This window comes from Sceloporus undulatus, chromosome 1 (assembly GCF_019175285.1).
Source record: "Sceloporus undulatus isolate JIND9_A2432 ecotype Alabama chromosome 1, SceUnd_v1.1, whole genome shotgun sequence".
NCBI classification, from domain to species: Eukaryota; Metazoa; Chordata; class Lepidosauria; order Squamata; family Phrynosomatidae; genus Sceloporus; species Sceloporus undulatus.
In genome coordinates, this window is record NC_056522.1 from 249,225,180 (window position 1) to 249,250,920 (window position 25,741).

General features: G+C 41.6%; 2 protein-coding genes across 2 annotated transcripts in view; both read left to right on the forward strand.

Moving 5' to 3' along the window:
- CTDSP1 (CTD small phosphatase 1) overlaps positions 1 to 10,229 on the forward strand; it is a 37,544-nt gene extending 27,315 nt beyond the window's left edge. The window contains 4 exon segments of the mRNA XM_042462116.1: positions 1,838 to 1,930; positions 3,243 to 3,278; positions 3,280 to 3,429; positions 4,885 to 10,229. Of these exon segments, the coding sequence (XP_042318050.1) occupies positions 1,838 to 1,930; positions 3,243 to 3,278; positions 3,280 to 3,429; positions 4,885 to 5,013 (408 nt within the window). The 3' untranslated portion in view covers positions 5,014 to 10,229.
- Positions 10,230 to 13,009: 2,780 nt separating this feature from the next.
- The window catches only part of VIL1 (villin 1), a 70,526-nt gene continuing 57,794 nt past the window's right edge, over positions 13,010 to 25,741 (forward strand). Inside the window, exon 1 of the mRNA XM_042472302.1 lies at positions 13,010 to 13,491. The gene's annotated coding sequence lies outside the window, so the exon portion shown is untranslated. The remainder of the gene's footprint in view (positions 13,492 to 25,741) is intronic.

The window sequence follows — 25,741 nt, forward strand, 5'->3', positions numbered from 1 at the left end:
GTTGTTGGCAGAAAAAAGCATTTCTGGACAGGGCTCTCTGTGCAAGAAGACCAAGTGTATACTTTGTGCAGAATAAGTCCTGAACTATGAAGATTCTCATCTTTCTAGGATTCTCCTTATTTCCTGACACTTGAGAAACATGGTTTTTGACCATTTTTTGAGTATTTCTGATTATTCTTTTCATCGAGGGATGCACAGCAGCAGTAAGCAAGGTTGGAGACCAAAGTGAAGAGAATGATCTTCAAAGCTTGGATTTCATTTCATATCCATAATATTTTACCTTTTAAAATAATTAAAATTATATTTTAATTGTTTTAATAGTATGAGCAATGATTCACATTTCACCTTAGTTTAATTTGTTTCCTTTGGAAGGGGATTTGAGCCACTTTTTATCATTTAAATTTATTCTTCAACAGTTAATGTTACAAATTGTTTTTTGAATGTTTACTAAATAGATCCACAAATTAATTTTTTGAATTAATTGTAATGGTAGTAAAAGGTAAGAAAATATTCCACCTAAAACTCTGGAAATGGTGTTAGTGGGAACAAACAATCTTCTCTGCCCTTCTCTCACATATGCATTCTCTAAAAAAGGGACAGTATCTGAATGACTGGATCCAACTTGGCAAGGATTTGAAAGAAGCAGAGAGACAGAAAGCCACATGAAATGGCGCCATGAGCCACAGATTTCCCATTAGTAGTCTAGGTAGATAAACAGGCTTACCAAATAAAATACATCTTTGGATATCTTTGGTTCCCTGAGCAACTTTTTCTACCAGCTAGCCTTTGCTGCCACATCAGAGAGGGATTTTCCCCTGTACTTAGTTTCATCCCATCTAAGAAGGGAGCAGCACAACATGATGCCTTGGAGCCAAGCTCTTCTGGGCAAAAGGGTAGGATTTTATTTATTTGATTGAATGATTTATATCCCATATTTCTTCCAACACAGGACCCAAGGCAGCTTACATCAAATTAAAACAGACGACAGCTAAAAATTTCTTATAAAAAGTTTTGAAACAAACAAACAAATTAATTAATTAACAGCATACAGTTTAAACAGTTTAAAATACATTTCAACATAATTTTAAAAGGCACAGCACACCACAATAAAATATCCTTCTACCCTGTGAGTCAAGAATCAAAGGCCTACCTGAACAAAAGGGTATTTGCCTGCTGGCAGGAAGTGAGTGGTGAGGGGGGCCAACCAAACCTCCCATGTGAGGAAGCTCTACAGCCTGGGAGCAGCTAGTAATCATCCTCTCTCCCAATGGTGGGACTGATAAAATGTCTTCCGCTGAGGTTCTTAAAATCTGAACGTATAAATGTATTATGGCAAGTTGGAAGCTACTGTTTCTCTTGTTTGTCTGTTTTGTACTTGGATGGTAGTGGGGAGGGGAGTTAGATTTGAGCAGAGAATTGAACTCTGGTCTCCAGAGTCTTAGTCCAACTATCAAACCACTATACCATGCAGGCTCTCTATATGTTTATAGGTTAATAAAAATACTTATTAAAAATGGGCATTCTTGTATCAGGAGATCAGATCTTACAGGTAGTCTGGACCCAAGCCACATAGGACTTTAAGATGTCATAACCATAATTTTGAATTATTCTGTTTCAACAAAGGAATTATATGTTCCACATAACCAGCCCTGGCCAGCAGCTTGGCCACAGCATGTTGGACCTTCTGAAGTTTCCTGACAATTTCTGAAGACAGCCCCACATATAGGATATTACAGTAATCCAAATGGGACGTGGACTGGCCTATGTTTGGACTTGCTAGCATGACTAGCTGTGCCCTCCATTACCTTCTCTCCATACTCTCCCTCCATCTCCCCAGGTATATGTACTAAAGCGACCCCACGTGGATGAATTCCTACGACGGATGGGCGAGCTCTTTGAATGTGTGCTCTTCACTGCTAGCCTAGCAAAGGTAAGATACTCCTCCCCTTCTTTTTCTTTGAGTAGTGGTGATCAAGATAGTGGGAAACTCTTTCTGAGCAAGCTGAGGCACTAGGAAGAAATAGCAGGCTATGCTGGCGAGGGGCAAATGGCAAAGAATCTGGGTTCCCTGTGCATTTGCACACCTTCGTTTTTGAATTGATAGCCACACTCAGAACTCAGAATAGGACCCAGAAACCCAGCTCCCTGCACCCCTTACCCTGTGGTGGAAGGTGGCTTCCATATTAGTGGGACTGTGAACCGACTGTAGGCTTCAGCCCAAACTGTAGAGAAACCACCCAAGCTGTTCAATCTATTTGCGGGCTATGGTTCAGCATCTTGGATCATTCCTTTAAATTTCAGTCTAGCCCCCGCCCCCTCCCATTATATTCATTATCCCACTATTCACCACTGCTCTGGATCTACTAATCTGCTAAGCTCTAGGTCATTTACAACAGTTCAGAAAGAGCATCTCACTCCCAAAGGCAACAGCAGCAAAACAACTTTCCCCACCTAAATTAAGAGGTCTGAAATGAAGAGGGCTTTGTGACAAGCACCAGTGGACATTTCTGTGAAAGGACCAGGAGCTCAACAAAACCTAGTGCTGAAAACAAGTTCTTAGGCTGAGATTGTGGCTCTGGTTGGGACTGTAGGAAGAAGCAGACCCAAAAAGCCTGAAATCTAACCACCTCTGCTGCCAGTGTTAGTAGAAAAGCTTTAACTGCCCAGCCAAGAGTGGGGCTGGATGATGACATCTTCAGGAGGCAGACAACCTGTTTTGATGTTAGTTGTAAGGAAGCCATTGGCTGCATCTGCATCACTGGTGCCACAACAAACTATAAATCCCAGGATTCCATAGCATTGAACCATGGCAGGTTAAATGGTGTCAAACTGCATTATTTCAGCTATTTTCTCAGCTTGATTAGTAAAAGGTAAATCATTCCCTTACCTGCACTTGCTTGTAGGCCTCCTCCCTTCTTGGACTTTGGTCTCCTCTCTGAGTAACAAAAAGCATAGAATCATAGAATCGTAGAGTTGGAAGAGACCATAAGGGCCATCCAGTCCAACCCCCTGCCATGCAGGAAATCTCAGTCAAAGCATCCCCTACAGATGGCCATCCATCCTGGGAAGAAGTACCCTTATCTACTGGGATGAGAGAAACTAAGGTAATATCAGACATGTGGAGGGAAAAGGAGGAACAATGCAAACTGCACTGCCCCACTCTGTTCACAATACATTTGTTGAGTGTAGTCAGGTTGATTTCTGTCTCACATTCACCACCACACTTTTTATCCCACACCCAGTATGCAGATCCTGTGGCTGACCTGCTGGATAAGTGGGGGGGCTTTTCGGGCCCGTCTCTTCCGTGAGTCTTGTGTCTTCCACCGTGGGAACTACGTCAAAGACCTCAGCCGCCTTGGACGGGACATGACGCGTATCATTATTGTGGACAATTCCCCTGCTTCCTATGTCTTCCACCCTGATAATGCTGTAAGTAGCAGCAGAGTGCCTAATTTCTATGGGGTGCATAGATGGAGGTGGCAATTTGGGAGGCTCACTGTCTCCACTTGATTATGCAAAGCTGCATGCAAGCCTAGCTGAATGAGGTGGGAAAAGATGAGATTTGAGAACAGAGCAAAGGCAAGACAGCTCTCTATCTGGCACAGGTTATCTGAGGGAAAGCTGTGATTTCCATACTGTGAAAGAACTTTTCATTTTGTATTGCCCTGCAGCTGCCTTCTTGGTAAGGAGGTTTGTTGGTTGGCTGGCTGGCTGGCTGGTATGGCTGGCTGATACTCTTAGCAGCTCTGGAGATGCCTTTATGTGAGTTTGCAATGTTTTCTACACAGATTGTGGAACACAGAGTGAGGAACAACCAGTGCTGAATTTAGGTGTGACTCAGAACAGTGAGGACATTTTAGCCCTGTTCAGGCATTTTTCCTCATAGGGTTCATGGCTGTATGAATGGAAAGCATACAAGAGCATGCTTATTGGACCTGCCCCATCACTGCATTCTTGAAATCCACAGTCTGTGGGGAGCACAGACATAGGCTGTTTCTTGACTTGAAACCATGGGCATACAACTCCCCTTTCTATGTGATTGAGAAAAATTCTTACAGCAGGGGCAGGCAACTACCTCAGATTTTAGAGCAGCACCCCATCTTTTACCAGACCTCAGAAGACTTTATCGGTCCTCATTTTTCTTTTCAGAAGGGCCACCTCTGTCTTCTAAGGCAGTGAATCTTGATCCTTTGTTAGTTTTTTTAGGATTAGAGAAGTCCAGGTTCAGATCTCCATTGTCACATGCTTGCTAGGTGCCTTTGGGTCAAAGTCACTGATTATCAGCCTAATTTACCTCCAGGGATAAAAATAATCAAAGAAGGACAGAGCTATCTAGGTTACCTCACCCTAAGCATGGTGCAAGACAGGAGAGGTATGAATGAAGTAACTCTCCATGTTCACTGCTTTCCTCCTGGTTACCCCTATTCCTAAATGTATCTTTCCCAGTTTAGATTGTTTCTGGAGGGATTATTGAAGGGCAAAAGTATTTTAGGGAGTGACAGATTATCAGGAAAAGTCAGGGATTCCCCCCCCCCCCCCCCCTCTATTCTACATGATAAAGTTGGATCACTGTACAGATCTGCCACTCTCGCTATCTGATTTGGCCCTAGGATTCCTTCAAGCTAGAACATTGTTTTACAGAGATCCTTCACTTGGTGCTGATATACAAAGCTTCTTTAGACAGGAAAATGCATCCATCTCTGCATTGGAACTCTAGTTTATAAAGAAGCTGTTGATAAGAGAGGCAGTTGCTTATAGACAAGTCTCCTTGCTTCCTAGCCACCTTTTAATATCAATCACTTAGAAGTGACATCAGTGGTAGCCATATCTTAACTGCACACAGCCATCAGCCTTCTTACCTCTTCCTTTTTTCCATCCTCACAGGTGCCTGTGGCTTCGTGGTTTGACAACATGGCTGACACGGAGCTTCTTGATCTGTTGCCATTCTTTGAGAGACTCAGCAAAGTGGATGATGTGTATACAGTGCTAAAGCAGCACCGGACTAGCAGCTAGTGGCTGCAGGGGGAGGGGCTTTGGGCAGGGGGTGAAGGGTGTATGCCCATCTCCACTGCTTCCTTCTATTGAGCAGGACAGCCTGCTCCCCCCCAGCCTACCCCCTGGCAGCCTCAACAAGCAGTGGGGTGCACAGGAAACCCTGTAGGGGACAGCAGAGAGCCCTTGTTCGCATGGGGCACCAGGACAGGCCCTCAGTCTCTGAGTGTTACCTTGAATCCCCAAGAGGAAAACTCCTCAAGGCAGTGTTTTAATGGTTTGTCTCCTTTGTATTATGGGCTGTGGGGACCAGGACCTCAGCCCAATTTTCCCCCTTTGTATCAAGTTGGACCAAAAAAGTGGTCCTTTCCCCGTCCAACCAAGGTGAAAATCAGAACTCTGCCTTATTCCCCATTCCACATGTTGGGGATGGTGCACAAAGACCAGTGAAAGAAACCCACTACATCTCATAAATACTCCCTTCTCCTCCATGCATCTTTATAGGTGTTGTCCTAGATTTCTTGAAAGGTAGGAGCTATAGTTGCCTCTGCCATGTTATTGGTGGTGGTCACAGACTGACTGGGAAGATTACAGTTAGAGAGAAGTTGGAGATGGCAGAACTCATTCAAGGAGCAAAGGGCTAAAAAAGATGTAGTGAAAGAGACTTGAATGTTTAGAGGGATTTAGCTGCACTTATAATGGAGACTATGTTTCTGTTTCATAAAAACTCTCCCCTGTTGGTTTGGCCTGAATTTTGATGGCCATATCTCTCTTATAGTGTGGACAGCTTATTTGTAGCGGCTGTAATGCTGTGTACAGCCATTATAAATAAGTTATCTCTTTTGGGATAGATTAAATGTGTTGTTCCTCCTTTAAATATTTGCTTTCATGGGGGAAGTTCTCATAAACATTCTCAAATGAGGACCAGGGTGGGAAATCTGACATTTTACTTGGTTTTCAATCACCAACAGAACACAGGACAAGTTTTGGCAGGAGAAGGCAGGGAGGATTCATTTTTCACCAAGAAGCAAGATAAAATTAGGCCTGTCAGTTTGCCAATTTGGGATCAGATGGTGCCTTCAGTAGTGGGGGAGTGATCAATCTAATGGTTAGAACACCCTAGAGCCCATCCACAGCTCAATCTCAGCTTTCCAGCTAACTGGAGGCTCTGTGATTGGTCAGAGAAGGAGCAGATAGTTTGTGATAGCAAACACTACTTCAGTGATAGGTTGGGGATAAGGGAAATAAGATGGTCCCATCAAGCCTACTTGAGGTGGTTTCAGGCAGGCTTGAAGATGGCTGAGAGGAAAGTCAGTAGTGTTGTGATGTTAGCATCTAGAACTGCACTAGGCAACTTGTCATCCTCCAGATATTGTATGACAACAGTTCTCATGAACAGCAAAGTCAACATAATCTGTGCTGAATAAAGCTGGTAGATGTCTAGCAGCATCCGGAGGGCCACATATTGCCTGATCCAAATCTGGAACAACCAGATTTGATCTGAAATAAATTCTTAAAAGAATGGCCAATGATATTGCTCTGCAGTACCGACAGATTCGCATTCGAATTTCCATCTTCAATTGCAGTCTTTAATTTCTCCTACTCCATCCTCTCTTTGCTCTGAGATGTTTTCTTCAGCTTTCTTAACTGCCCTCCCAACAAGTATGACCAGAAATCATGTGTCTGCAGGGCTGGACAGGAAGAGGAAGCTGTATAGGGGAGGCAGGATCGTCTCTTCCTCTGCCTATGTAGATTTTTCTATTCTGCTGTTGTGCCTTTTAACCCCACCATCATCCAGCCTGGGTTAGATCCAGAACCTGAAAAGCAACTGTTGCTTGTGGGTTATAGTTAAAATCCTGGACTTATGGGATATGTGGGGAAAGTGTGCCTTTTAAAAAGGTGGTGGACCTCTTTGTGTCACTGAGAGAGGATGAATGCAGTGTGGGATGGTGCTGGCAGATGGGGACTCTGTTTTGATAATATTCCAACCACTTCAGGTTCCCAAAAGTGATTTTTACAGTTAAAATCAAGATGGCTGTTCACCTGGTTAGCCAAGTTTCTTCCCCACCTCCCACTTAACATTGTTGTGAGCCAGAGTGGAACTGTCTTGTTCTTCTACCCAATCACGTCTACAAAATATGGATTTTGCCTTGGCTTTCTCTCTAATGGCACCTTAAACACCTTGAATTTGCCTTACAATGTCTCTTCTCTGGGTTTAAAAAAACTGAGAAGTCCTTGTGCCTTTTACTATTGTTCTTGACTTTTTTTGTTAAACATATGTGATGCCACAGATCTTTATAGAGCCTTAGCCCATGTCAGGTTGGAATGTTTTGAGGATGGGGCAACCATTGGCTCTCAGCAGAGGTTTGTTCAGTGGCTGGTGGATGCAGAGCAAAAAAGGGGCCACTTTGAATCTTGATGCCTTGGAGTAACTGAGTTTTTTGTGACACAGAACAATGTAACACTTAAACCTTACTAATCTACTATTGCAGTGAGTCAGGAATAGTTGAAGTACCTCATGGCTGCCAGACCTAACTTAACCACACAGGTCCATTTAGAACCATGCTCTATGTCACTTATGAGGAGAGGATATTTAGAAAACTCCTTTATATGGGGTTAAATTCTCCCACAGCTACTGCTGGATCTGTCCTTCATGAATGTATAGTGTCTGGTTTTTTAAATTCATCAAAATTCATGTCATCTTTTGATAATAACTAAAGATGACTCATGCTTCTTTTTAAATGATTCTTTTAAGAGCTGTTAAAATACTGTGTTTTAAAAAATATTTTGAATGGAATAATAAAAACAGCATTGCTCTAAAAGAAAAAAACCCTCCTGAATCTCTTCCCATTTCAAATTTGAACCATCAATGAAGAGAAAGAGAGAGAAAAAGGAAAAATAACCAAGAGAAAGTAAAGAGACTTTTAAAATACTTCTCCCATCTCTCTTCTCCAACCCTACCTCTGTGGCTGGCATATTTATGGCATTTATTGATAGTGCTATATGGAATAATCCATAGTCACTCTTAGGAATGCTTGAGGAATTTAAATTTCAAATTCGTAGATGAAATTATCTGATCTTAACCTTCTGAACTAATGTGTAGGACTACAGCATAGTTTCCACTGGATTTTGCCTTTCTCTGCTGTCACAGAGTTCTTAGCAGTTTAAACAGTATCAAGATACAATTAAAATATGCAGTTTCAAACAGCTTTTTTTTTTAAGTCATAGACCAATGTAGAAATGGATTGCAAGTAAGGGTAAAAGCATGTTAATACAACACAGGGATAAATAATATTTTTTAATCCAATCAATATCAGTGTCAAATTCAAATTAGAGATTCTTGTGGCACTTTAAAGACTGATTCTTAACTGTTTTTACATCAGCAGACTGACAGAGTTACCATTTGTGGGAAAGGGGTTAGACTAGAGTCCTGTGTGCATTTACCTGTTAGCAAATTTTTCAGACTTATCTCTAAGAAAAAAAATACATTGGATTGCTCTAAATTAATATCTTGCTTTTTTTTGCCTTGGTAATCTGTCTGCGTTTCAGTATGGTAGAAACACCCATCTACACCTACACAGCATTTTCCATTGAAGTAGCTAAATTTGGCCAGGTTTGTGCCATCTGAAATAGATGTTCTATATCATGGTGTAAGAATTAACTGTTGGTTTGCTGCACTGAACATTCAGTGATTGCTCCATCCCACCAGCACAGGGAAGCCCTTTCCATACTAGTTGGGAATCACGGGTAATTCATTCTACAGCTACAAACAAATTGCTCTGTTTTTTAGGTTCCTCCAGACATACCTTTTATTTGAAGGAGTATTTTTTTAAAACACACACACACAGGATGCACAAATGCCCAAATTCTGACTGGGTGCAGAATATGTTAATTATTATAAATAATGTATAATGTGTATATATTTTAGGGAAAATGGGGTAGGAGAAACCAGTGGAATGGGGTTACATAGCTGTAGTTTTAACAATGTTCCTGGGAGATGGATTTATATTTTTTGTGTGTGGTTGGTTGCCATTATTCCTGGTATACAAGGAAATATCATTGAAATTATTTTGTTTTCTGAGTTGACACCACTATTGGAGGGTGGGCATACTTCCCTTTACCAAATGCCTGTTGTTTCTCCAAACCCTATGCCTCATATATGCACTGGGGGGAAGGAATGAAGTGTTCCATGTCATGTTCTCTAGTCTTAGTGTGAATAGGTTATAGTTTACCAAATGTTAACAGTGAGACATCTTGAAACCTTTCTTCCATATTTTGATTTGTCTTTTTTTTTTTTTCATCTGCATCAGATATGGAGTATCAGATACTGCTCCTTAGAAAGAAAGAGGCTTCCTTTCCTTTTATGTCATCTTTCTACATCTTCTCTGTTTCTAGCCACCCATTCCTTCTCACTGGATATTTGCAGTAGCTCAGTTTGATTTGTGTGATCTGAAATTCCACCTGATTCCCTATACATTTTGTATCATCTGTTTCTGTCCAATCAATCAATCACTTTCTTTATATTTCCTCAGGAGTAATATTTGCTGAGCAATAGCAAGTCAGTCCCAGCCTTAGAAGGGAGCAGTTCTTTCTCAGAGCTTGTCCTCCAGTCTTTACCAAAATGCCCTCCTTGATCTTTCATTTAAAAAAAAATCTTAGTGGGGAAAAGAGTGCACATTCAGGGCTAGTGACCAAATTTTAATTAATTTTAATTTTAATTAAAATAGATTCCACCTCAGTATTAGGAAGAACTTCCTGACAGTAAGAGCCATTGGACAATGGAGGGTATAGGAGTCTCCTTCTTTGGAGATTTTTAAACAGAGGCAGGATGGCCATCTGTCAGAGATGCTTTGATTGTACATGGCAGGATGTTGGACTATGGATGGCCCTTGGGGTTTCTTCTGTGATTTCTTACATAGTATTGAATGAAAAACTCAGCACATTATTGGGAAGGTAAGTGCTGATAACCATCTCAGTGCCAATTTGAAAGAGCTGAAAGTTTTTGTACCACAAACCCAATTTTCTAGTTTGTTATGCCTAATTTCTCTCCAGCAGTTGTATATGGAGAAGGATTTGTTCCCCTCTGGCATCTGTAGAAGCACCTGCTGTGTATTTCTTGACTACAAGCTGATCTTTAACTATGGAGGGGGGGGGAGATAATCACAGATTAAAAGTGCCTTCTCATGTGATTTAAACTGTAAAAATAATCTTTAAAGAAAAAAATTACAAACCTGTAAGAAGTGTCTCTGACTTTTTGTGTAGCATAATGCATTAATGGTTGTTGCAGTGTTGATAATGGATAAGAAGAAATTCAAAACAGGTAAACAAACACCAGGGCTACACACATTTGCTCACACACCTCATTGATCAACTGTTTAAACATTAGGAGCTCTCTGAAGAACTACAGATATGTACGTAGGGCCTGGTAGGTTGTGTTTAGCTATGAAAAATCTTAGGGTCATTGTCTGAAGATCACTGAAAACAGCTTCATGTGCTTCACAGCAAAACCCTGGAATTACAAAAGGGATTGAAAATAAAACCACCAGTTTTACCCAAAATGTGTATATAAACGTGATGTGTCTGCAATACTGTGTAATCTCCCCACCTCAAAGGAAGATTATACAGCTAGAAAAAGATAAGGAAAGGAATGAATAGTTGGGTCACTTTCATTATGAGCCAACACTAAAGCATAGAGGTGAGGAACCTGAAATCTAATTTCTCGAAGATTACAGCTCCCATCATCCTGGCCCATTTGCCAAGCTTATTGGAGCTGGTAGTAGTTTGAACATCTAATGTAGGGGATTTCACAGGACTAAAGTATGACTTTCCTTTTAGAAAAGGGGAAAAAAACGCTAAATGAGGAGCTATAATAATTCACAAAAGCTTTAATGATTGGGTGGTGATAGTGGAAATAATTCTCTTTAAATACTATAACAAGCTTACTAATGAAAATTAAAGATGGACCAGTAATTTCTTCAGATAATGTGGTTCTCAATTTTTGTTCCTTTAGATGTTTTGAACTTCAGCTCCTAGATCTCAAAAGAGATTTTCTGGCCCCAAATATCTAGCAGGTCAAAAACAGAGCACTGATATGCAGATTTAACTTTTGGGGTTAAAGTCACACATTAATGTGGCTCTGTAACCCTGGGGCTGCAGTCACATAGATGTTGGACTACAACTCCAACCACCCCTAACTTTAACTGATGCTGGCTGATGTTGATAGTACTTGTGGCCATTAATATCAAGAACTCTGCAGATTCCCCATTCTAGTATTTTTAAATATTAGGCTAAGCCATGAGTAGGTCTACTAGTGACTATTGACCATGAAATCTGAATTGAGCTCCCATGTATAGTGGCAGTATACTTCTTGAGTACCAGTTGATGAAGGCAAATAACCTTCATTGCTGCTTTCATGTGTTGGTTTATGAATCTCCAGTCATTTGGCTGGCTCACCAGCCAGCCATTGTTGGAAACACAAGATTGGGCTAGATCATCTCTTCCAGAAGGCAACAGAGAACGTTCCCATCTTTATGTGTATATATGCCTTCAAGTCACCTGTTGACTTATGGCAACTCCATGAATTTCGTAAGGTTTTCTTAGGCAAGGATTACTCAGGGGAGATTTTGCCAGTTCCTTTCTGTGTATATATGTATCTGTTATTTTTACACCTTGCCATTGACCTAATGAGCTCAAGGCAGTGTACATGTTTCTCCTCATCCCCACTTCACCTTCATAACATCTCTGTGAGGTAAGGCAAGCTGAGGTTGTAACTGGCCAAAGGGTATCCAGCGAGTTTCCTTGCAAAGTAAAAATTAAACCTAGATCTTTCAAGTCCCGGTCCAGCATTTGAATTGCAGTATTACATTGGTGTACACACTGGATCTGAATAATTTTGTGTGGCCAAGATTCCAGTTTCACTAGAAGGCTAGATTTTTATTGTTTTGTATTTCTTAGTGAAGAGATGCCCCTATTCTAGACTCCTCTTACTTGTACTGCATATTCAGCCCACAGATGCTGCTTCCCAAATACCTTCCATCCGTAACTAGAGTGTGGATGGGCCCTTGCAGTGTTCTCCAATGTGTTTTTAAACTTGTAGCCTAAGACATCTTGTCTGCCTAGGTGAAAGATCAGCCATGTTACATCAGGGATGAGCAAAGCACAGCTCCCCAGGACCATTTTATGGCCCCTACAGACCACAATATAACCCCAAATGACCTCTGGATGGTGTGAAGGGCATCTCCACTAGGTTTGGCATGCTCTATTTCCCCAAGGGTCATGTGAAATTTTGCATTTTTTTCCAAAACCTATTTTTTTAAAAGCAATTCCTGGCAGGACTCTAAATGCCCCCTAGGAAGGCCCAAAAGCATGGCTAGAATGCGCCAATGCCCCCCCCCCCGAGGGCTTTTGGGCATAAAATGATTTATTATTGTTTGTTTGTAGAAGCAGGTGTAGTGGCATAGTGGTTTGAGCAATGGACTATGACACTGGAGATCAGGGTTTGATTCCACGCGTGGCCATAAAATCCACTGGGTGACCTTGGGCAAGTCACATGCTCTCAGCCTCAATGGGAGACAATGACAAACCTCCTCTGAACAAATCTTGCCAAGAAAACCCCATGATAGGTTCACTTTAGGGTTCCCATAAGTTGGAAACAACTTGAAGGCTCACAACAATAACAATAACAGTCAGATGCAGTGGGGGGGTGCTGTCCTCTGAGGTCTTCTGGGGAGCTAATGTAACCCTTAACCTTCCACAATTGCCCATCTCTGCCATAGATGTAAGCTGGCTGCACTGGCAACTGGATCCCACTTTGAGATGGATAAAGCAACAGTGTTCCCTAACACACCACCGGACAGTGCAGCCTGTGCAACACAGAGAGCTCTGGCATCCGACACTACCCCCTCACCCATCCAAACCTCTACTTGAGGCAACTGCCTCACTCTGCCTTACAGTAGGGCCATCCCTGCATTTGTGGATGCTTTAATCCCCTTCAGAACCGCCTTTAGCCACATTCTGGAGAAGAAGGCTCAGCTAAGGGGCTCTTGTCTAATGTGCTCAGTTTGTTCTCTTCCCTTGACCACTTGTATCGAGCCCATTAGTTCCACGCCAAGGCTGCAAAAAGGCCTGTTTTCTTCTTGTTTGTTTGTTCCTCACTCTCTCAACTGGCTCTGTTCCTCCTGGTTATGCTTGCCTTGTCCTTTGTTGTCATTCCCCACCATCACCACCATTAATGAGCTTCTGTCTTCCCTAGTCACCACCCCACTGCCTTTTAGAAAGTATTTGCTGGAATTCAGCTCATTAGGGGCTGGGTTAGCTGGCAGTCTAGTGGAGCAGAAATAATCCAAGCCTGGGCAGCTAGCTCTGTCCCCCTCCCTTGCTTGCAACTGCTTTGCTTCTCTCCCCGAGACTAAAGCATAGCAACAACAACCTGCAACAAACTACAGAAACGAGCACATATTTGAGGGTATTAAAAATACTCTTGACATCAAGCTGCACCAGGTAAGTTATGAAGTTGTTGTTGCCTTGATGGGATCATTACCTGGAATGGCAGGTGGTGGGGCAAGTGTGGATGCCAGCTTTTCAACTGACCTCTGTAGGTATGTCTCTAACAACTGCTTGGGGTGTAGACTTTAGAAAATGGATGAAGTCCATCTCAGTGCTGTTGAAGGACACAAGGTGTCACCTGCTGATTTTGTCAGACCAAGCTGTAGTTACAAATGCAAAAGCAGGCAATCCTGTTTTCTCCTTTTAGTTGGTAAATTCCAGAGTATACAATTGGCACTTGATATAAATTTGATATAGTTATACCTCAGTTAACCAAGTAGATGTGATCCTGGGCATTATTTCTTTAACAGAAACTTTGCTACCCGAGGCAGAAGTAACATGGAAAAAAATATGGATAGGTTCCTACGCATTAAAAAGGAAGAGCACTTCAATACATTTCAGCAAACCTTTTATCCAAACTAACAATATGCACATGTAAAATGAAACAACCAAGTCAAATAAGCCTTGTATAAGTAAACAAAAATATTGTCAACCTTCTAGAGACCACTGCTTCTTCCTAAATGCATCCAAGACAGTTTTTTCTTTCACCAGAATATACCTTTCTTATGACTTATGTCTTATGAGCTTCTGTCTTCCCTTTCTAATGACTTATGCTCTTTTAAAAAAAAATACTGGGAGGAGCTGATAAGGCAGGCTTATCTGTTCACCCCCTTTTGCATTTCATACATGCTCAGGTGTTCCGGAAGGAGCTGCTGTTTACCTTCCCTGTTGTAGGCCGGCACACACACCTGCAGTAGGACTGATTAGAGAGCAGTGGTTCTCAAACTTTTTAAACTTGCGACTCCCTTTATATCTACATCCAGACATTGTACCCCCCCCTGATGTAGTATATGAATAAAAATATTTTGTTTACCGTATTTTCATTCACACATTAATGTAGATTCATATTTTAACATTTTATAAGGAAATAGGTTTCCCTCCCCTCCTCCCTCAAGTGAAGGCTCCAAGTGCCCATCTTGTCTTCCTCTTTTCCCTCCAGGACAGAAAAGGTTTGAGATGAGAAGAAGTCATCATCCCACCCACCCCTCCCAGCAACTCTCATGCTCCACCTGGGTGTCCTGCCTCACAGTTTGAGAACCATTGGGCTAAACTAAAATCCCACTTTCCCCCATTTGTTTACTCCAGACATACTTCTGCAATCTAGCACTGAAAATCTGTTTCTCCAGCTCTCCTTCAATATGCTTCCAATGCTAGTGATGATGGGGGAAAGGAAGGCTGAACAGGCATAAAGAGTCTTTGTAAAAGGAAGCTTCTTTGTCAGAGGCTATGTTAACTGAAGTGTGCCTGTTTGTTGTTGTATGCTTTCAAGTCGTTTCCGACTTATGGGAACCCTGAGGTGAACTTATCAAGAGGTTTTCTTGGTGGCTTGTTGGCAGTTAATGTGAAAGGGACCTAGGAATCTTAAGAGGACCACAAGCTGAACATAAGTCAGCAATGTGATGGAGCAGCTAAGAAAGCCAATGCAATTCTAGGCTGCATCAATAGAAGTATAATGTCTAGATCGAGGGAAATAATAATAGCACTCTATTTTGCTTTGGTCAGACCTCACCTGGAATATTGTGTTCAGTTCTGGGCACCGCCGTTCAAAAAGAATGTTGAAAAGCTTGAGCATGACCAGAGGAGGGTGACCAAAATGGTGAAAGGTCTGGAAACCATTTCCTATGAGGAATTGCTTAGGGAGCTGGATATGTTTAGTCTAGGGAAGAGACTAAACATACCCATGATAGCCATGTTTAAATATTTGAAGGGATGTCATATTGAGGATGGAACAATCTTATTTTCTGCTGCTGTAGCAGAGATGTAGCCAAGATTTTGGGAAGGGGGGGTCTAGACTAAGTGCCACCATTATAATGGGGCTTGGGTGCGGTGGTGCAGCAGCACACACCATTCATTTTATCTAATGGAGGGGGGTCTGGACCCCATTGACCCCCCCCCCCCCGGCTTCATCCCTGGCTGTAGAGACTAAGCCATGGAGCAATAGATTCAAGCTACAGGAAAAGAGATTCCATCTAAACATTGGGAAGAACTTCCTCACAGTAAGAGCTGTGTGACAGTGGAACCTTGGAGAGTACAGTACCTTGGAAAGTGGTGGAACTGCTTTCTTTGGAGGTTTTTAAACAGAGGCTGGATGGCCATCTCTCAGGAGTGCTTTAATTTCTGCATGGCAGGAGTTTAGATTGGATGGTGTCCCTATGGCCCAGATTGTGGTGACCTTCCAACTCCATGATTCTATGATATAAGGCCCTCACCTCTGTTTTGCTATGCAGGAATTTACCAAGGACAGCTAGCAGGAAATAGGAACAGCTAGACCATGTGGAATAATAACAGGTATTGAAAACTTTCTTAAAGGAGAGAGAGAATTAAAAACAGGATTACACCAAACCCATTGCTGTGGGAGTGTTTATTAGGAAAGATGACTCACAGTAGGAAAGGCTGCCAGGAAAGAGAGGTAACAGGCATAGCTGATTGGAGAAAACACAAGGAGAAACAGATCTTTTGATGTGATATTTCCAGTATACTAATAAAGCAGCATTTTATTAAGAGTGATGCCACAGTATTTTCTACAATGTTACAGTGGGTCTTGGAATGTGTATACCTCAGATTGTTCCATAAAACAAAACTGTCAGGTATCATGCTGTCATTAGAGATACACAGCTGAGTTTAAGAGCTACACAAGGCCCTCTCTTTGTGATTCTGGGCCATAGGGACACCAGACATGGTCCTCAGAGAGCATGGAGTGGCCTTAGGGCCTTAAACTCTGTGGGTGGAAGGACTCCTAAGACTTCCTAGAAAATGAGGAGGAGAAATGTGGTGGCTGTAAGTGACTCTCCACTGAAGAAGACAGAAGCTTTATGGAAAACTGGCAGGATCTCTCCTGAGGTATGTTCTCTTCATGGTGCAAGGACCCAAGACACAACAGAGTCATCAGCCCCACTGGCCATAACCTCTTCCTTCTGATCTATGTGAAAACATGTGTATGAAAGAAAGGTGAAAGCATTTGGGCAAAAATTATAGGAGATGGGAACAACAGTGAAATCACTATGATGGCCTACAATAAAACTCTGAACTATACTGAAGACTTGGATGATATTCCCTAGAACTGATGTTCAAACATTAAATAGTGAGAGTGAGGCATCAGCTACACTGATATCTGTTCAGACCCTGCCGTGAATATAAAGCCCAACAAATCTTTTGCTGACAATTTCAATTTCTAAAAGATGGAAGAAGTGACTGGGAAATTGACTCTCCTGGACTTGATGCTTACCAAAGGAAAAACTTGTGAACAGCATGGAAAGGGTGCAAAATTTGGTTGGAAGGGATACAAAAAAAGGGTGTGTGGGGGAGCTGAGTGTAGCCAGATACACAGTCTGGACTTTTTATAGAAAGCTCGTGTCAATAAACTTAAGGAAATATTGGGTGAGATCTCATGTTCATAAATACTGAAAAAAAGAGAGATCATGATGGATGGGAGTTTCTAAAAAGTGAAATACTGAAGGCACAATTACAATGAACTAAAGTTTAAAGAGGCATATACATAAGAATGTAAAAGAAATGGGAAAGGGGGTAAATCACAAAGAAGAGTACAACTTAGTACCCAATATTTCTATAGAGAAGGCCTAAGACTCAGAATTAATCCAGGCTTGTAAAAGAGATTAAAATTAATAGAAAATGTTTTTCTTAAAAAAAAAAGTTTGGAGCAAGGAAGAGGAGGAAGTGGGAGGTCTGTTTCCTGGAAGAGATGGCGAAATTGTAAGAGAGAAAGTAGAATTGCGCAACATGGACCTCTGACTCTGTCCAAAATGAAGACAGTGCTGAAATGGGTGCAAATAGAAAAAATGATGCAGTGAAACTAATGTAGCCAAACATAGTTAAAAAGGTAGTACAGTGGGTCCTCGCCTTACGCGGGGGATCCGTTCCGGATCCCTCCACGTAAGGCAAATTCCGCCTATGCTCGAGCCCCATTGGAAACATTGAATGGGACGCGCAGCCCCTTCCGCCCCGCGCACGCCGGCGGCTTTGTGCGCCTATGCTCAAAGCCGCCTATAAAAAGGCAGCGTATGGCGAGGTACATAGCGGCTTTAAATGATTCAGATCTACAAGGCCAGGCAAACAGCATCTAAAGATACAGTTGGCCTTTCTTATACACGGATTTTTTATACACAGATTCAAGCATCCATGGTTTGAAAATATTTTTTAAAAGTATAAATTTCAAAATATCAAACCTGGATTTTCCATTTGTTATAAGGGACACCATTTTGCTATGTCATTATATTTAATGAGACTTGAGCACATACAGATTTTGTTATACACAGGGGATCCTGGAACCAAACCCCAGCGTATAAAAAGGGTCCACTGCACTAAACAAAGCTGCAGTTGTAATCTCAGAGAACTCAGTCTATAATACCAAAAATTGTTGAAGAAGGAGACAAGCAAACTTTCCCCCATTTTCAAATTTGAATGAAAAATTACCCAGGCAACTGTCAATCAATTAATTTGATTTTGATACCAGGAAAGGTTCTAGAAGAGAGAACACAAAAGAGAGTGCTTTGATTACTTTTCAGATGTGGGTTAGGGCAGTGCTACTGAAAGTGTTGGTCCGTGGAAGCAGATCCAGCCCATGACCCATTGGCTGCTGGTCCTTCTGGAGTTTCTGGGAAACACAATTCTAGATAATGAGTAAAAATGTGGTACTGGTCCCTAGCAGACTGGAAAAAATAATTTCCTATCCTCCCCATCAGAGAAACACTGGGCTGTTTTGGGGTGAATTTGCAAGTGATTAATGGACTGACCCCAGAGCATTCTCATATGGTTCCTTATCATCCTGGAAGTAGAAATAGATACTGAAAAGCTTGTATTGTACATCAGCAGAAAAGGAGACTGGTCTCCATATGCTTGTTGATGGTCAAAAGCTATTGGGGTTGTCAAACATTGTTATCAATGGCATGGATGAAGGAATATAAGGCATGTTCATCTAATCAGCAGGTGATACCAAATTAGAAGGAGAAGCTAATTCCTCAGAAGACAGAATCAGGGTTCAAGATGACCTTAACAGAAATGGGCCAAAACAGTAATTTTTGCAGGGATAAATACATTCGTTTATTAAGGAAATATCATATGTACAAATGCAGGATGAGTGATACCTGACTTGAAAGCCATATATGTGAGAAGGAGCTATGGGTCATAGTAGACTATGAGCTAGACATGAGACAGCAGCAGTGTGATTCAACAGGAACAAGTTAAACAAAGATTTAGGCTGCACTGAAGTATAGTTTATAGATATAGGAAAGAAATGTCACTCCTCTATTTTGGTCTAGTTAGACTTTATCTAGAATACTGTGACCAGTTCTGGGCACCAAAGTGTAACAAGGATGTCAACAAATGAAACATATCCAAGATGGTAAAAGCCATAGAAATCAAATCCTATAAGGAATCGTTGATTAATGTGGGTGTGTTTGGCCTGGAAAAGAGAAGATTTAGAAGTGGCATGACAGCCTTCATTTGATATCTGAAGATCAGTCAGGTGGAAATGGAATTCAGCTGGTTTTCTGCTGCTTCAGAGGATAAGACTTAAAGAAGTGGTCCCCAAACTTTTTTTGGGCTACCACCCGCTTTGCTCTTTGGTGACAACCCTAGTGCCACACAACGCCTATTTCTTGCTATTAGGTCTACTGTTTGTGCAGCAGCCAGCCAGCGGCATCTACCTCAGCCACACCAACCGCCACTGCTTCCTCCTGCTCCTCCTCCTCTCATCTGAATACAGCAGCAGAGGCAGCCTAGGACTACTCCTCCTTCTTGCTTGTGCCAGACTTACTTACACAAGGAAGGCTAGCTCCTGGCCAGCTACTCAGTTGCTGCTCCCTGGGTGACCAGGTGCAAAGGGAGCAGCAACCAAGCAACTAGTTGAGCAGTGACCAGGCATTCAGTCCCCCTGAAAGCAGCAACCAAGCAGCTGCTGAGCAGCATCTAAGGGGACTGGGTGCAAAGGGCAAAGCTTATTCCCAGCTTTCTTCTGACCACAGATGATTTACATAACTTCAAAATGGGTAATAATTTTTCTTTGCCAGGACAGAGAGAGGTGCAGCCATCTTCCTACTTTTCTCCTCAGCAAGAAAGACTCTCAATCTGAAGAGGTGAAATACTTTTTCAAAAAATCAAGCCTAGATACTTCTCTCCCAGAGATATACCTTCCCCACAAAGCTTCCCCACACACAAACATTGTTTTTTTCTGCTACCTCTTCTCCAGGCCTATCTGATGAAAGAAAACAGGAGTAGGAGCTCACTCCAACTTGCCAGCCAAATCCTGCCAAAACTCACAAAACTTAAGCAGGGTTTCAAATATGAATACTTTTTGTCACTGCTTCTCCCCTGTTGCCACGTACTCTAACCCCTCCCCCCCCCCCCCCCCCATGCTCATAAAAACCACTGGCTCCCCTTGTCTTTCTTGCATGCCTATACTTTGACTGAAAGACCCCTTGCTGGTCACTTTTTCCTCACTGCTCCCGTCTCCTGCTTTTTCCTCACTACCACCCTGGATCTTTCAACCACCCCCAGTTTGGGAATCACTGACCTAAAAAAGCAGATTCAAATTACAAGAAAGCAGCTGAACATTATGAAGAACTTCTTGCTGGCAAGAATAGCTCAATAATGTAATAGATTATCTTAAGAATGGTAGATTCTCCTTTGTTGAGGTTTTTAAGGAGAAGTTGAATGGTCACATTTCAAGGATGTTTTCACTGTGGATTTCCATAGTAGAAGGAACTTGGAATAGAGAACCCTTGGGGTCATTTCCAACTTGATGATTCTATGGCTCTATTGTTCTCTTCTGGGTTGGTTGTATCCCTGGTGGCTGGGCTTTCCTCATTCTCTGATCCTCTGAGTAAATCTCTAATGAATTATCTCTTAAAGTGGGAAAAGTGCAGCCCTCTGCATGCAACATCCAGAATGCTAGCTAAGACTGATGTGATTTGCACTCCCGTGACATCTGAAAGACTGCACTTCACCCATCCTTGAAAAAGTAGGGCCTGATCAGACAGGCCAAAATAAGGCTGCTTCAGGTCACTTTGGAGGTATGCTGTTTAATTAATGGATGCATCTTAAGAGTCTGGAAGACGCACCAAAGCCACGCTCCAGTCCTTAGGACTGGAGCGTGGCTTTGGCATAGCTTCTGGACTCATAGTACGCATGCATCATTTAAAAAGCATACCTCCAAAGTGACCCAAAGCAGCCTTATTTTGGCCTGTCTGTACAAGGCCATAGTTAGGGATAGGTGATAAGTGCTGATTCAGGGAGTAGAGAACCAGTCAAAGCAAGAATATTTGCAAGGTCTGAAGCCATGAGCTGAATTAAGAAAGTACAAGCCATGTAGTTAACGTGCAGCAATGTTAAAATTACAAAATGTTTTCTACCATCAGACACAATGCAACTTTGGAATTTATTGTTTTACAGTGGGATAACAACAATAGCATAAAAGAGGCAATTTACAGCTGAACTCTCACGACATGATAAGTTATTAGGTTATGGGCTGATATGATCATTTCCATAGAAAGATATATTGCATTCCCATGAGAATGAGATACTATTTGTGATTATGGTTTTTCTGTACTTCTAGACTACTGCATGATAACCATATGCAGATAGCAAATGTATGATTTTTATTATCTGATGATATTATATTTGTAATTATTACTATTATTATTATGAGAAATATGGTCATGTTAATTTATTTTTCTTATATTCTGCCTTTTCACACAGAGCTAGAACTCAGGACAGCTTACAAGAATAAAACAGATAAAGTTTGTTGAAATGGTCAGTAGACTAATTCAATAAGTTTTTGTTTAAAAAAGACTAAAACAGATAAAGATTAAAAACAAATGTATATGAAAACTTATAAAAGCTTATCATAGTTTAAATTTCATTAAACTTGGCCTATTGTAAAATGTAATGATCTAATGACATTTTTTAAAAATTCATTAAAATAATTGAAAAGCAAGTCTATTAAAAAATAAACCATCCCTAAAACTATGTGCTAATTGACACAAGCCTGCTGGAGTAGAAGAATTGGCTGCTCTTTTTTGTCCTTCCACTGGCAAACAATCTAGCTTCCTTTGAATAAGCTCCAAAACCTGAGAGCCACTCCACTGAAATCTGGCCCAACACCCATTCCCCCCTTCCAGTACATTGTCCTGACATTATACATTTTAATGTTATTTTCATCAAAATGTACAAATTGTTTTTGTACATTTGTTCCTAATGTATGTATTTCTATACATTTCTTGCTGAAGAACCACATCACAAAATTTAAAGAAGAGCCAGTTTCAAGAGTAACTGTATTTCAGTTTGTGTAATGGGTCAATATGGCAAAATTAGGCAAGTTCACACTGGACTTTATCACATGTGAGGAATTTCTCTTAATTTCGAATGAAAAGAAAGTGGAGTCAGAACGCATTCACGTGAATTGCGTTCAAACTGGCTTCCCATTGCCTGAAAATAGCATGCCATTGCCCGAATTTGCGTGTGGTAGTCTATCACACAATAACGTGAAACCCCATGATTGAGCTCAGACTGACTTCCCATTGCCCTAATTTGTGTGTAGTAGGCTATCACGCAATAATGTTAAACCCCATGATTGTGTTCAGATTGCCATTGGATTATACTTCCAATTTCCCTTGTCTGATAAACTCCACTGAAGAGCAAAGAAAATGAATTCTCCCTCTTCCCTACCAAATAATGGCATGACTCGTCTGCAGTGATGTCCACCTGCCAACCAGTGGAGATTCTCCAGGATGGAAAGAAGTAAATCCCCAAATTAAGCAAACCTTTTGTCAGTAGCCTTATGAATGCAGTTGAAAGTCCCACTGTACACTGTATACCTATGGACATACTAAATTGAATTTTAACATGGAACTAACTTTGCAAAAGCATTCTCCAGTAAAAAAAAAAAGCATACAATGCATGTACTGGGGATGAATAGACACAAAAATGATGAAGGAGACAAATCCAAAAAAACTTAATTTAGTTAGTCTCACTTAGTATCAAAAGTGCCACAGAATTTCCTTTTAACAAGGAACAAACTATATTGGCTGTTCAAAAACATAGCCATGTTAGTCTGTAGAATCAGTATGTAGAGAGATCCTGTAGCATTTTTGAGAAAGAAGTTGGCAGCATGAGCTTTGTAGACTTACATCTACTGTACTTCCACAGATGCATTCGGTGGAGTGGTAAGCCAGGGACAGATATATGCCATAGGTGTGTGAGAATGTTAATTTGAATTCAAAATCCTTTGTGTATGGAAATGAAGTGGCAAGCCCAGTTTTAACCATGGTGGTTTGTGAACAAAAGCATTGTAAACCAGCCTATGTGCATGGAAATAAAGTGGCAAATCTAGTTTGACAACAGAATTAGTCTGTGGTGACGAGAATAGAAGAGTGTAGTATGCCCCCATGAAGATGGGGTCAGGTAGTGTTGAAATGTGTATAGTGTGCCAGGAAACCATTATCTTTGGTGTGGTACACAGCGCCAGCAAAAGGTGGCCAGGAGCCGCCTCTCATTGCTGTGTAGCTGTACCGCAGCAACCAAATTGCATGGTACCACTGCACAGCAAAAAAAGAGTGTGCAGAAGCAGCTCCTTTTTGCGCCACAGGAAAGCACCGGAGACAGCACAATGACATCATAGCTGCGCTGCGCTGTTTGGATGTGGTGCAGCTGCAATGTTATTGCTACGTGTACCGTCTGTATGGCACTGCACAACAGTGATGCCCTGGCCACGTGCTAAGGTTGCGGGGCATGCGGTTGCTCTGCCCCCAGGCAACCCTAGCACATCACCAGGATGCCACAAAGAGGAAATCTGTACTGGGCCTTTGTTCCATCCATTGCTGGGGGACTATGTGCTGTTTCTCTTTTATCGGCTGTTGTTATTATTGCTGTGTACCTTCTAGTCATTTCTAATTTATGGTGACTCTAACCTATCATGAGGTTTTCTTGGCAAGATTTGTTCAGAGGAAGCTTGTCTTCCCTTGAGGCTGAGAGTATATGACTTGCCCAAGGTGATTCAATATTGGCCATTATCTGCCATATATTTAGAGCATAAAAAGAGCCCTGTTGGATCAAACCAAAGACCTGTCCAGGCCAATATTCTACTCATAGAGCACCCAAGATGCCTAGGGAAGTCTTGAGGCTGATAAAAATTGGTTATGTTGAGGGTGTGCCTGCAGTACTCAATATCATAAAAGTAGTCTCCATAATATATAAAAACCTATGTTGTGCTTATGTTTACAACACAAACACAGAAAGAAGGGGAGGAAAGGGGGACAAGGAACCTTGTGTCACCTTTGGGTTTAATCGGTTCATTTAAACATGAGCTTTCATAGATTACAGTTCACTTTCTCAGGTGTGTAGTATTCAAGCCTCAAGTACCTATGGGCACATGGAAACAGAAGAACAGGTCAATCTCTTTGAAAATCACAAACATGTGATTTGTCATCACTAGTCATCCTGGTTGAGACTGATGGGAACAGAAGTCCCAACACTATTATGAGGGTTGCAGGTTTTCTAAGCCAAGTGAGTGGATACAAAGGGATCCAAGTGTCTTGACTTTGTTTTTCACCCCATTTAGAAGTCCTGAAGAAGATGAAAGAGTTGAGGAGGGGAGGTAGAAGTGTGATGAGTCTTTTGCATTAGGTTTATGTACTGGGCAAGGTGCCCAACTTAATACTAGCCTGCATGGCTGATAAATGTATTTTTATGCATTAAGTCTTCCCTCCAAGAGTTGCACAAGATGATAGAAAGTCCATAGGCCAAGGGCAGATTTGACATAATAAATGATTTCTCTTCCCAATGTGCTGTTTGTTTTTCCTAGAGCCATAAAAGTCAGAAAAGGAGGAAACAGCTGATTAATATTTAAATAAGCTGCTGGGAATATTGACCTTGCGCTCCTTAAAAGCCATTGGTGTTCTCTTAACCAAGATCCTTCTATAAATGTCCTCTAATCAGCACTAAGTCTGTGATAGGCATCACATGCCCTCCAGATGTGATGGTAATCACATGGCCCTCCAGATGTTGGACTGCACCTTCCAGCAACCTGAGCCAGCATGTCCAATGGTGAGGAATGCTGGGAGTTGTAGTCTAGCAACATCTGGAGGGCTGCATGATTCTTATTCCCAAAGTTAGGCTATACCTATTATCATGGAATCCTAGCAGTTCTCATAAGGCATCTAAGAACTTTTTTTCATATAGTACTAACATTCAGTGAGCCAGAGTGATGTAGCTTAATGTTGTTGTTGTTGTGTGCCTTCAAGTTATTTCCAACTTATAGTGACCCTATGGCAAACCTATCATGGTGTTTTCTTGGCAAGTTTTTTAAGAAGGGGGTTGCTGATGCCATCCCCTCAGGCTGAGAGAGTGTGACTTGCCCAAGGTCACCCAGTGGACATGCAAGGCTGAGCTGGGCTTTGAACAGTGATCTCCAGAGTCCTAGTCCAATGCTCAAACCACTACATCACACTGGTTCCCACTACATCATGCTGTTTATCTTGGATTCAGATCTTCAGTCAACCAAAATATTCAAATGGGTATCCTTATTCCAGTGCAGTTATAGATGGACAAGTTTCATTTTAACCCTCTGTACAAAGTGAAGTCGAAGGCTTTCATGGCTGGCATCCATAGTTTTTTGTGGGTTTTTCAGGGTATGAGGCCATGTTCTAAAAGAGTTTATTTCTGATGTTTCACCAGCATCTGTGGCTGGCATCTTCATCTCTGAACTATTCCTGCACACTCCTTGTAGGGAGTGTGGAATACAACTACAACAGAGTTCCTTTTTGCATGCTATGTGCAGTACATACATGTGATTTTTGGGAAATCAACATAAAATGAGGCTAATCACTAAAAAAAAATGATTTTCATAATGGCTCTCCTCTTTAAATCTTTCCTTCACAAAATCCATAGGGAATGTACACTGCAAAGAAAGAAAATCAAAAATTTAAGCTTCATATAGTTTAAGTATCATGCATCAGATTACAACTCTGAAGATTGGGGTCCAATTCCCAGCTTGGTCATGGAAACCCATTGGTTGACTTTGGGCACATCACACACTCTCAGCTCAAGAAAACCCCATGATAGGGTCACCTTAGGGTTGCCATAAGTCCAAAACTACTTGGGCTGTATCCACACTGCAAAAACAATCCAGTTT